The sequence below is a fragment of the Vipera berus genome, assembly GCF_964194415.1.
Source record: "Vipera berus genome assembly, chromosome: 10".
In the NCBI taxonomy this organism is placed as follows: Eukaryota; Metazoa; Chordata; class Lepidosauria; order Squamata; family Viperidae; genus Vipera; species Vipera berus.
Window position 1 is genome coordinate 16,787,901 of NC_138213.1, and position 13,325 is coordinate 16,801,225.

Consider the following 13,325-nt stretch of genomic DNA (forward strand, 5'->3'; position numbering starts at 1 on the left):
GGTTGTGAAATCAGTAACCTGGTTGTTAAGTGAATCCGGATTTCCCACCCACCCCGTTGACTTTGTTGGGTTTGCGTGGGAAAACGTCAGATTCAGCTCAGGCTACTTCGCTGGCAGAATCGGACAATTCACCCCAGCCATATCACCGCGCATGGCCATCTCGTCACAGCCAACTTGCCACGGTCATCTCATGGTGGCCAGCTCACCATGCGACAACAGCCAGCTTGCCACAGGGCAACTTGCCACGGAAAATTCCATGTGGGATAACTCAGCACAATAAATGGTACCTGCCACTGTTTCTTCTACATCCGAGGCCCCCAACCTTTTGGGCACCAGGAACCGGTTCCGTGGAGAGAGGCTTTTCCGCGGACTGGAGAATGCATGGTTTTGCATGCTGCCTGCATCCCGTGGATGAGGCTTTGCATGTTTGTGTGGACCGGTTGCTGGCATGCCACGGTCCGGTACCAGTCCATGGACTGGGGGTTGGAGACCCCTGTTCTACATTATTTCCATTTTTGTGAATGGAAGCAAGGTCAAAGAAATAGTGGCAGATAACATCTAGCGCACTGACTTGTCCTGGATGGAGTTGTCTGTGGCGAGCTGTCCCAGGGCGAATGGTCCCAATTGTCCTAGACCAGGGGTAGGCAACCTTGGCTCTTTTATGACTCGTGGACTTCAACTCCCAGAATTCCTGAGCCAGCCACGCTGAGGGGAAAGGGAGAGGTTTCCAAGCTGAGCCGTGCTGGCTCAGGAATTCTGGGAGTTGAAGTCCACGAGTCACAAAAGAGCCAAGGTTGCCTACCCCTGTCCTAGACCCTTCAACCGAGGTTTGCTCTCCAGCAGTGCCAATCTAGCAGCCACCGACAGTGCTTTTAAGCAACCCAGGGACTTACGCTTTGACGTCTGCTGTTTCTTGAGAGGTGCGGGTCAGGGTCCGGGAACGCAAACGCTCCCCCGCCTGTTGGATCTCCTGGAGATTGCGTTCGACGTGAGGGAGCTCCGCGATCCCTTCGGTCTCCGCTGCCAGCTGCTCTGCCTGCTGCAGCAGCTCGCCAAATCCTTCCGCATCCATCGGCACTCCGGGATGCTGTGCGGAAAGCCTAGAGAGGCAAGCGGGAAGAACAGAAGCCATAATCAGGTCAGACCAGAAAGCCTGGTTTACTCTCCCCTTCGCGGTTACAAGTAGTCCTCAGTTGGGACCAGAATTTTCACTGCTAAGCAAGGCGGGTGTTACGTGAGCTGTGCCCAATCGTATGACATTTTCCCCCCCTCCATGGTTGTTAAGCGAATCACTGGAGCTAAGGGAACCGTGCAATTGCTAAGTGAATCTGGCCACCTCGTTGACTTTGCCTGTCGAAAGCCGGCTGGGAAGGTTGCAAATGGTGATCAGGTCACACATGCGCACACACACACACACACACACACACCCAAACACTGCAATCGTCGTCTCTCTCTCTCTGTGGCCCAGGGCCTTAATTTTGATCACGTGACCACAGGGATGATGTGCCAATTCTAAGGGTGAGAACCAGCGGCAAGTCGGTGTTTTTAGTGCCTAATTTCAAATGGTCACTAAACAAATGGTTGTTTCGGAGAGGAATCATAGAGGAGTCACAGAATCATAGAGCTGGAAGGCCTTGGAGGTCTTCTAGTCCATCCCCCTGCCCAAGGCAGGGTCCTTATTCCATAGCAATCCTTTCTTGAAAATCTCCAACGATGGAGCACCCACAACTCTGGGAAGCAAAGCTGTTCCATCCTCACTGTTGGAAAATTTCTCCTTGGTTTCCAGGTTGATCTCCCTCTGATGGCCTTCCGCCCACTGCTTGATGTCCCGCCCTCGGGTGCTCTGGAAAAGAGGTTGGCCCCCCTCTTCTCTGCGACAACCCTTCGAGTCCTGGAAGACAGCTATCACATCACGCCAACTCCTTTTCTCCATTAGGCTAGAGATACCTAATTTCCCTTAAACCTGTTTTTCATGATGGTTTAGCCCAGGGGTTCCCAACCAAGGGTCCACGGCCAGTGGGCCGCAGAAATGGCTGGCCAGTGCATGCAAGCATGAGAGTGCATTTCCCCCCCACACACTTGCACTAACGCCTGTGGCCCCATTTGCGCATGCGCGCGGGCACGAACGGGGATGCTAGCATGGGGCGGGTGTCCGCAACCCATTTGTGCATGTGCCGCTATCCGCCATGGGGGGTACGTGTCTATTCGCATATGTGTACTGCGCCAGCACATGCTGCATGCACAAACGGGGCTGCTAGTGCCGCGCCAGTGTGCGGGGCCCTGTGAGAGCACACACGCGCACCAATTTTGAAGCTGCTCTCCTTCCCTCCACTCCTCAAGGCCAGAAAGGTTGGAGACATCTAGTTTGGCCAATTCCCACCCCAACCAAGCTTGGCATCGTCTGCAAATTCTATCCCCTCATCTAGATCATTTATGAAGACGTTGAAGAGAACTGAGCCTTAGGCACAAACCTGTAGTATCCCACTGCACCCTTCCCTCCAGGTAGTTGTAGTTTGATGGAGGACCAGGTCGGTCATCAACTTACGACCACAATGGAACCCAAAATTTCTGTTGCTGGTCAAGCTGTTAAGTGAGTTCTGCCCCCATTTTACAATCTTTCTTGCTACAGTTATTAAGTGAATCACTGCAGCTGTTAGGTTAGTAACAAGGTTGTTGAGTGAATCTGGCTTCCGCATTGACTTGGCTTGTCGCAAAAGGCAATCGCACGATTCTGGGACACGGCCACCGGCATAAATATGAACCAGCTGCCAAGCATCCAAATTTTGATCCCATGCCCACCGGGACGTTGCAACAGTCACAAGTGTGGGAAAACAGTCATAAGTCACTTTTTTTCAGTGACGTCGCAACTCTGAATGGTCACTAAATGAACTGTGGTTAAGTCGAGGAAACCCCCCCCCCCGTGGATGCTGGTTGCAGTGAATTCCTTTGTCTACCCTACATTGTTGTATCTTACCAAGAAGCAAGCTGTGGTCTACTCTTATCAAATCCCGGACTGAAATCTAAGCGTACTATATCCACAGCATTTCCTGGATCCACTAATTTAGCCACTTTATCAAAGGCGGCAATAAGGTTTGTTTGGCATGATCTGCTTTTAACAAACCCAAAGAATGGAATAGAAACGAAGGAGACCATGGCCAGCTTCCCCTGTCAAACTATCTGCAAGGCTGCAAAGAATTTTATCTGCAAGTCTGCTTGCTGGCATGCGGCCATATTTTTTTGAATGGCACTCGTAGAAATTTAGCGTCAATATAGGATCAATGGAAGGATAACTACAAGCTACATAATAGAACCGTTCAGGTCTGGATGCAAAGAAAAAGCCACCTTTATTATGCTTTTGGAAACTTAGGGTATGTACAAGTTTCAGAAGTGCATCCATAAACCACTTGCTGCTCAAGGTAAAAGACGAAGGGTTGTATTTAAATCTTTAAAGGTAAAGGTAAAGGTTCCCCCGCACATGCGTGCTAGTCATTTCCTACTCTTGGGGCCGGTGCTCATCTCCGTTTCAAAGCCGAAGAGCCAGCGCTTGTCCGAGGACGTCTCCGTAGTCATGTGGCCGGCATGACTAGACGCCAAAGGCGCATGGAACGCTGTTACCTTCCCACCGTAGTGGTCCCTATTTTTCTACTTGCATTTTTACGTGCTTTCGAACTGCTAGGTTGGCAGAAGCTGGGACGAGTAACAGGCACTCACGCCGTTACGCGGCACTCGGGATTCGACCCGCCAAACTGCCGACCTTCTGATCGACAAGCTCAGCGTCCTAACCCACTGAGCCACCGCGTCCCTTATTTAAATCTTTACTTTCCCCAAATGTCCAAAATAGCAGTAGAACTTAGATTAACGTACACTCCTTAGTGTTTGGCAGCTCTGTGGAGTGGTATGTAAATAATATACAAATATATTAAAATATGTGACTCAAAAGCAAACTAGGATACAGTGGCATGTTATTACATGGCACAGATTCAAAAGTCAGCCAAGATTAAAGGCAAATATGATATAACATATAGTCCTGTCTCTTTTTCTAGGGCCCAGGTCTAAGGGCCATTGAGCTTGCTCTACATGAGGGGACATGGTTCTAGGTAAGATGGATGGATTTTTCATACAATAGTCCTCTTCTTACAATCATTCGTTTAGCGACCGTTCAAAGTTACAACAGCAGTGGAAAAAGTGACCTGTGACCGTTGTTCACACAGCCGCTGCACCATCCCCGCGGTCACGCAATCAAAATTCAGACGCAGGGCAACTGACTCACATTTATGATGGGTGGCAGCGTCCCGGGGTCACAGGATCCCCTTTTGCGACCTTCAGACTAGCCAAGTCAATGGGGAAGATGGATTCGCGTAACCATCACATTACTAACTTAATAATGGCAGTGATTCACTTACCCACTGTGGCGAGGTAGGTCGTAAAATGAAGCAAAACCTGCTTAACAACTGTCTGCTTAATAACAGAAATTCTGGTTGTAAGTTGAGGACTACCTGTACTCGCCTCTAAGCCAGAGGTCTCCGACCTTTTGGGCACCAGGGACCATTATGTGGAGAGATGTTTTTCCGTGGACCGGGGGTGTGCGTGTGGTGGTTTTGTGTGCTGCCTGCATCCCGCAGATGAGGTTTTGCTTATTTGCACAGACCGGTTGCCGGCATGCCGCAAGCCCGGTGCCAGCCCACGGACCGGGGTTTGAGGACCCCGCTCTAGGCATCCCTATCTGATCCAGGAAGGTCAGAAATGTTGCAGACTATTTGGTTTTTGTTTCTAAAGCTCCGAATCTTTAGTTCAAAGCTAGTTCATCCATGCTTGAAATTCTGATGATATTTGAAGAATAGCATCAGACAAGGTTTGGCCAGAAATTTAGTCACCTAATCGCAATTTCTTCTAGAAAATCCACCAGGGGTTTCCATTCCAATATTAACACTTTTCACATCTTTTTCTGCGTAGGAGTCATTTCAAAAGTACTCTCGGAGAAGGAGACGCTGTGCCAAAACAGGCAGCAATCTGCTAAGTGCTTTAAAAGCCAAATTTACGAGGCTTTTATTTTCACCAAGCCAGCCTCATACAGCAATGTAGATTTACTCTCCCCTTCTGATTCTCTCCCCCCCCCCCGCTGTCTTCTCTGTGATACTTTATTGTCATGTGAAGTTGGTCTAATTTGACAATCTTGAAGACATCCCAAGGCGTTTCAGCCAACCTCTCCTCCATTGTGTTACAGAAAACATTTCACGATTAGAATGGGGAACTGCAAGCCTATTTGACAAGTCAAGACAAAAATGGTAAGCCGATTTGTATAAAACTCCCTTTACCAACATTCCTTTGCATTCAGAAATGAACAGTCAGTGGGAATTTCTGGGGAGGAATCCGGCAGCCCAGTTGCAGGAAAAGAGATCTTCACAGTATTTATCTGATAGTTATGCAGAATGTGCTTTAGTCTGGCAAGATTCCTGTCAATGGATGAACAGCAATAAAGAAACTTCTCTGAACAATTCATTGTGTTGTTCTTGGTTTCTTGTGCCTATAATGGTATTTTTTTGAGAGAGCGATTTGAATGCAACAAAATTTCATTTTAATGCATGCTGATCATGTAATTTAAAATGACAATACAGATTCTATTCTATTCTATTCTATTCTATTCTATTCTATTCTATTCTATTCTATTCTATTCTATTCTATTTCCATTCCATTCCATTCCATTCCCTATTCTATTCCATATTTTCTATTCTATTCTATTCTATTCTATTCTATTCTATTCTATTCTATTCTATTCTATTCTATTCTATTCTATTCTATTCTATTCTATTTCCATTCCATTCCATTCCCTATTCTATTCCATATTTTCTATTCTATTCTATTCTATTCTATTCTATTCTATTCTATTCTATTCTATTCTATTTATTCCATTCCATTCCATTCCACCATTAATCTACATTTACGGATGATGCCTTCTGGATCTCTTTCTGCATATCAAGGACACAAGATGTGCACTTCTTGGCTTACAACAGTTCATTAGCACTGAAAAAGGTGACTTATGACTGTTTTCACACTTAACAACTGTTGCAGCCTCCTCCTCATGGTCATGTGATAAAAATGTGGACGCTTAGCAACTGACTCATACTTATGTCAGTTGTAATGTTCTGGGGCCATGAGATCCCCTTTGGCGGTCCTTCTGACAAGCAAAGTCAATGGGGGAGCCAGTTCCACTTAACAACCGTGATCGCTAACTTAACAACAGCAGTGATTCACTTAGCGACTGTGGCCAGAAAGTTTGTAAAATGAGGCAAAACCCATTTAACAACTGTTTTACTTACAAACAGACATTTTGGCCTCAATTACAGTCAGAAGTCAAGGACGACCTGTGCTGATTTATTTTAGCAAATAACATTTAGATAAACATTAGCTTGAAACTGCCCTTAATGTATTCGCATCTTAGATTCGAAGAGGGCATTCTTCAGCTGTCCACCCCAGATTTGCGAAGCACGGAAGTGTTGCCAGGAGCGCACAGGCCCAAAACTCATTGGTATAACATCAAGCCCTAGGAATGGTCTGAAAGTCATCTGCTGAAGATAATGAATATTACTGCAACAAATGTAAAAAAAACTCTACATCTCTCGATAGGGACTCTACAGAAATCCACCATCTGCTTATTGGATGCTGGATGCTGTACGCAGAACACAGAATAAATAAAGAGTCGGAAGGGACTGTGGAGGTCTTCTAGCCCAACCCCTGCTGAAGCAGGAGACCCTATACCATTTCAAATAAATGAATGTCCAGTCTCTTTTGGGAAGCCTCCAGTGATGAAGCACTCACAACTTCTGAAGGCAAGTTGTTCCATCAGTTGATTGCTCTCATCATTAGGAAATTTCTCAATAATAATAATGATGATGATGATGATGATATGATGGAAGGGACCTTGAAGGTCATCTAGCCCAACCCCCCTGCTCAGGCAGGAAACCCTATACCTTTTCAGACAAATGGCTGTCCAGTCTTTTCTTAAAAACCTCCACTGTTGGAGCATTCACCGCTTCTGGAGGCAGGTTGTTCCACTGGTTAATTGTTCTCACTGTCAGGAAGTTTCTCCTTAGTTCTAGGTTGCTTCTCTCCTTGATTAGTTTCCATCCGTTGCTTCTTGTCCTGCCCTCAGTTGCTTTGGAGAATAGCTCATCTTGCTTTTTCATGCTCTGGAGAGTAGGTTGACCCCCTTTTCTTTGTAGGAGCCCCTCAAATATTGGAAGACTGCTATCATGTCTCCCCTGGCCCTTCTTTTCATTAGACTAGACATGCCCAATTCCTGTAACCGTTCTTCATATATGTTTTACCCTCCAGCCTCCTGATCGTCCTTGTTGCTCTTCTCTGGATCTCAGCATCTTTTTTTTTATAGTGTGATGAACAGAACTGGCTGCAGTATTCCAAGTGTGGCCTTACTAAGGCTTTGTAAAGCGGTACTTTAGGACTTCGTGGGAATGTACATGGCCTCTGTTAGACAAACAGCCCTCTGTTCTCCGTGATGGGCATTTTGTTAGGGAAAGGCAAAACATAGTATTCCCAGAATGTCATGCAGACATCCGACTGCAAAGATCAGGCCGGCGCCAAATAACAGAGATCGCATGAATCTTCCCTCAACGCAAGCCAGCATACTATTAGCATTAACCACCAGCAGCCTTAGATAAGCCAATAAACAGCATGTGCAATGGAGACAGAAGCCAGGGAGGGGAGCCCAGCCATGGAGAAAAAAGCATTTTTAAGCTCTGCAATGCAGTAAGGATCAGCATCTCCGTACAAGCTGTTTTCCCCCCTCTGGCAAAGAGCAACAGCCTCTGCTGGCAGACAGGGTCCAAAGCAGTGATAATTCTCGCTCAGATAACGCTGCGCCTGCCAATTTCGGAAGCAGCAGCAGCAGCGCGTCTGCCTAGAATGGCAGATGCTGCTTTCATTTGATTCACTCCCTTTTATTTTTATTTTTATTTTTCATTAACTACCATGCGGGAACAGCAGCAGCAGCAGCACCAAGGCAGCAAACTTCACATCGAGCGACAGAGGCGACGACAAACAAAGGCACAGCATAGCACACTCTTTGGGGTCGTTTCTGCCAGGGCGCTTCCTCGCTTGCTTTTTAAAAAGGCGTCCCTGGGAAGCGGCTGCAAATTAGCCAAACGTACAAATTCCCGTTGAAGCTAGGACGGTCAAGCCAGCAAACGCCAGAGAAGATTACGAGGAAGTTGGGAGATGCAGAGCGGTCACTACTCAGCTGCCTGCACAGTTATCCAACCACAGGTATTCCTCGACTTACAACAGCTTGTTTAGTGGCCATTCAAAGTTATAGCAGCTATGTACACTCCCATGAAGTTCTAAAGTTCTAATGCCACTTGGGGGGGGCCCGAAAGCCCTAATAAGCAGGCATATACATAGAATGAAGGCTATTGCTAAGCACATTGTGCTTTAGATTGTAAGCCGCCCTGAGTCTTCGGAGAAGGGCGGGATATAAATGGGATTAAAATAAAAATTAAACTAAAAATTAAAATTAAAGTGGTATTTTGTAAAGTACCGCTTTACAAAGCCTTACTTGGAATACAGCATCCAGTTCTGGTCAGTGTGTGTGTGTGTGTGTGTGTGTGTGTGTGTGTGTGTGTGTGTATACATATATATATATATATATATATATATATATATATATATATATATATATATATATACACACACACACACATATATATATATGGGGCATGGGCCTGGATTATCTGAGGGAGCACCTGCTGCCAGCGTCAATTCCCCATCGTCCTGTGCGCTCCCACAGGGAGGGCCTCCTCAGGGTACCGCTGGTCAAGGATTGCCGACGGGCGATCCCCAGGGGGTGGGTGTTCTCTGTGGGTGCGCCTACCCTATGGAATCAACTGCCAACAGAACTCTGGACTGCCCCCGACCTTCGTTCATTTCGCCGGGACCTAAAAACCTGGCTCTTTCAGCTATCTGGTCTGGACTGAGGGGTTTAATGTTTTTAAATTGTGATTTTATTTTTTTTGCGGCTAGACTTAATTTAATTTTAATTTTATATTGTACTGTTTTTAAATTTTGCCTTGTAAACCTCCCTGAGTCCTTTGGGAGTAGGGCGATATATAAACTGAATTAATAAATTATATATATATATATATATATATATATATATATATATATATATATATATATATATACACACACACACACACACACACACACACACACACTCACACACATGTAGGTCTTGGCGTATTCGGGTCTTTTCCCGTGTAAGATTGTGTGTGTCTTGGCGACATTTCGACGAGGTCCCACTCGTCATCTTCAGGCTGGTGTCTTCGGCTTCGCAGAAGCACGAAGCCGAAGACACCAGTCTGAAGATGACGAGTGGGGCGGACAGCTGAAGAATGCCCTCTTCGAATCTGAGATACGAATACATTATGGGCAGTTTCAAGCTAATGTTTAAACATTATTTGCTATATATATAGATGTTGAGAGTCTGGAAAGTTATAAAGTGACATGACCGTTTTTCACACTTATGACCATTGCAGCATCCCCATGGTCACGTGATTAAAATTCAGATGATGGCAACTGGCTCCTATTTATGGCCGTTGCAGGTTCCCCCTGTCATATGGTCAACTTCTGTGACCTTCTGACAAGCAAAGTCAATGGAGAAGCCAGATTCACTTAACAACCGTGCTACTACTAACTTAACAACTGCAACAATTCACTTAACAACTGTGGCAAAAAAAAAGTTATAAAATGGGGCAAAAATCAGAAACGTTTTGCTTAGCCACAGACGTTTTGGGCTCAACTGTGATCGCAACTCGAGGTCTACCTGTATTTATGAAAAAATAGTAAAGGCAGGATAACAAACAAACAGAAATCAATTAAAACTGGTTTTTACGGTGGGCTTTTAATCATAAAAGTAACTCATCAAACTTGTACGCTGCCCAACTTGCAAGACATAAGAAATAAAAGTTAGCAAATGCAACACTGTGGGTAATTTAACAGTGGATTATCATTCTACTGTATACCACCTTAGCTCAATAATATATTCATTGAACATAAGTGTAACAAACAAGCAAAGTGCAGGAGATTTCAATCAAGCACATATGGCACCAAATTGGAACAGGATGCATTGAACTAATTTTTTTTTTTTTAAAAAAAGCATTGTGTTCCAAGCAAGCAAGGTCAGTTTTGTAAATACACAAATATAAATTAACTCAAAGGCTCATCAAGTTCTGAGCTGGAGTCAAGTTTTTTTTAAAAAAAAACATGTTCTAGCAGAGAATAAGGAGTGTGGGTCAGTGTTGGCTTCCCCCATGTGTCTCTTTAATTGGCTATCCTCCAACTCTTCTAGGTTTATTGAACCAATCTAAAAGCTTTCTGTCAGCATACAGGTAGGATGTTATTTTGTTGTCTGTTGAAAAGTAGCAGAAAATTCTCTTGTCACTATTTGGTACTTTTGTTACCAACTTTCAGCACAATAAACTGGAGCAGCTGGAAAAGGAAGAATCAATCACTTTTGATATAAATTAATATTTTAGAATGGCCCTCAGGTGTATTTGAAAGCAAAATTAAAATGGATAAAGCAATACAATCAACATCCTTCAGTGGAACATTTTATGCACATCCTACAATTGTGCCCCTTTCTTCATTACTTGTAGAATGGAAATGTGATTCAGTGAGAAAAAGTAACAAAATTAATTTGTTAGTATAAATGTAATGAAAAACCTGATTGTGGTCATTAACCAGCACAAGAAAACCAGTATGGCAAATATTCAAACGTCAGGATATCAAGGAAGATATCAAGGAAATAAAATAAAAAATAAAAATAAGAATACATTCAAACAATCTTGGATTTAAAAAAAAATTAAATACAAGGTGGGGGGAAAGTGATTATATGACTATAAATCAAAATTTGGTTTGGAGATTGCTTGCTTCCAAAGTAGATCGATCTCATGTTTTAAGATAACTTGAGTTCATAACTGTGTATTATGGAGTCTCCGGGAGTCTCAAAATAGAGATTCAGTAAATATATTTAAACTTCTGCATAAATTAGGAGGGATTGCACAAGCTATTTCTCACATAAATTCTGAAATCAGAATCCCAAGACCCAACGTTAATTTCCAGCTTTGCAACTTTACTCCAAATATAAATTATAGGGAAACAGTGAGGGAAGAAGGGTGTATCTCGATTTGATGTGTGCAAGCTTCAAAATGGTTGGTCGTGTGAGAAATAAAATGCTGATCTAAGATGATTTTTGATCTGATCCAGTAGGACTGTGATAACGTGGGGGAGGAGGGGCTGCACCACATTCTGAACTGACTCTTTGATGTTAGGATAACATACTATCTTCCATGAGGCTAAACAATAAACCTACGCGTGGATTGGTGAACATATTACAACTAGCTAAGGTGTTAGATGTGAGTGTGAATAAGACGACAAATTTAGCAGGAGCTGCCCAAATTAGTGTAGACTCATTCAAGCATCTGATCCAGCAATGCCACTGGAAGAAACATAGAACAGATTCAGGAATAATAAAGTTGGAAGGGGCCTTGGAGATCTTCTAGTCCAACCCCTTACTCAAGCAGTAGATCCTATATATACCATTCTGGGCAAATGGCTGTCCAGTCTCTTCTTAAAAAAGCTTCTAGTGATGGAGCACCCACAACTTCTGGAGGCAAGTCATTCTACTGAGTAATTGTTCTCTTGGGAAATTTCTCCATAGTTCTAGATTGGATCTTTCTGTAATGATCTTCCATCCATTACTTCTTGTCCAGCCCTCAGTTGCCTTGGAGAATAGGTCACGCCCTTCTTCTCTGTGATAGGTCCTCAAATACCGGAAAATTGCTATCATATCACCCCTAGTCATTAACTTTGTTAGACATACCTAGTTCCCTTAACCCAGGGGTGTTCAAACTTGGCCCTTTTATGACTTGTGGACTTCAACTCCCAGAATTCCTCAGCCAGCATGCCTGGCTGAGGCACAAGTCCACAAGTCATAAAAGGGCCACGTTTGAAGACCCCTGCCTTAACCGTTCATCATACAATTTAGTCTCTAGAACTTTCATCATCTTTGTTCTTCTTCTCTGCACTCTTTCTAGGGACTCAGCAATTTATTTATTTTTTGTATCATGGTGACCAGAATTGGATGCAGTATTCCAAATGTGGTCTCACCAATGCATGGTGGAAACAAAATGTTGGAACACAAGATAAGGAATGGATCTGGATATCAGCTATCTGGGTATAGGCAGCATACATCATTATTAGTTTCCAACCTGCAAAAATGGGAATGCTATTACTCTTTAAAGCAGACATGTCAAACACAAGGCCTGGGGGCCGGATCCGGCCCGTGAAGTGGTTTCATGTGGCCCGCAAAGCCATCCTGGAAACAGTGAGGGAAGGGCCCCCACTGCCTTGGCCCTGGCCCAGAGACCCTCCTCCTGCCAGAGACCCTCAGATCTGACCCACTCCTGCCCAGGCCCCCATAGGCACCCTTGATGCGAAGGATGTAGAGCTGGCCACGCCCACCCAGTAGGCCATACGCACTCTAGCCACGCCCACCCAGTAGGCCACGCCCACCCGGCCCCTTGAGGACAACCACAATGCTGATGCGGCCCTCAATGAAATTGAGTTTGACACCCCTGCTTTAAAGGGTAACAATAACTGCCCAAGCCTGCATGACGGTAGGAGAAATGCTATTAACTATCTGAAAATGTCTCGGTTCCCCAACAAAGACCAGAAGCCATTTGTTAGCACAGCTCCAAAGAGCCAGTTTTTTTAAAATGAGATTTTTTCCCCCCTAAATATTATGTAGGGCTTAAAAATATTGATATGCATTAAGATGAGACTCATATAGGACTTAAAATGAAAAATGGGAATATTTGAACTTCCTTCACTGTAACATAGTCCTCGATTTACGACAACTGAGCCCAAAACTGATGTTGCTAAGCAAGACAGTTGTTCAGTGAGCTTTGCCCATTTTATGACTTTTTCCGCCACAGCTGTTAAGCGAATCACTGCAGTTGTTAAGTTAGTAACATGATTGTTAATGAACCTGGCTTCCCCGTTGACTTGGCTTGTCATAAACGTCACAAAAAGAGATCGCGTGACCCGGGGACGCTGCGACCGAGAGCAGTATGAACCAGTTGGCGAGCATCCAAATGTTGATCATGTGACACACACACCCAGGGCAGGGGTGGGGAACCTTGGCTCTTTTATGACTCGTGGACTTCAACTCCCAGAATTCCTGGGAGTGGAAGTCCAGGCGTCATAAAAGAGCCAAGGTTCCCCACCCCCTGCCTCGTGTGAAAAGTCACTTT

The 13,325-nt window shown here is 44.6% G+C and overlaps 1 protein-coding gene across 1 annotated transcript in view; it reads right to left on the minus strand.

The window, feature by feature from the left end:
- The window catches only part of NUP93 (nucleoporin 93), a 135,151-nt gene that overhangs the window by 115,946 nt on the left and 5,880 nt on the right, over positions 1–13,325 (minus strand). The window contains exon 2 of the mRNA XM_081335924.1: positions 894–1,100. Coding sequence (XP_081192050.1) covers positions 894–1,072 — 179 coding nt within the window. The 5' untranslated portion in view covers positions 1,073–1,100. The remainder of the gene's footprint in view (positions 1–893; positions 1,101–13,325) is intronic.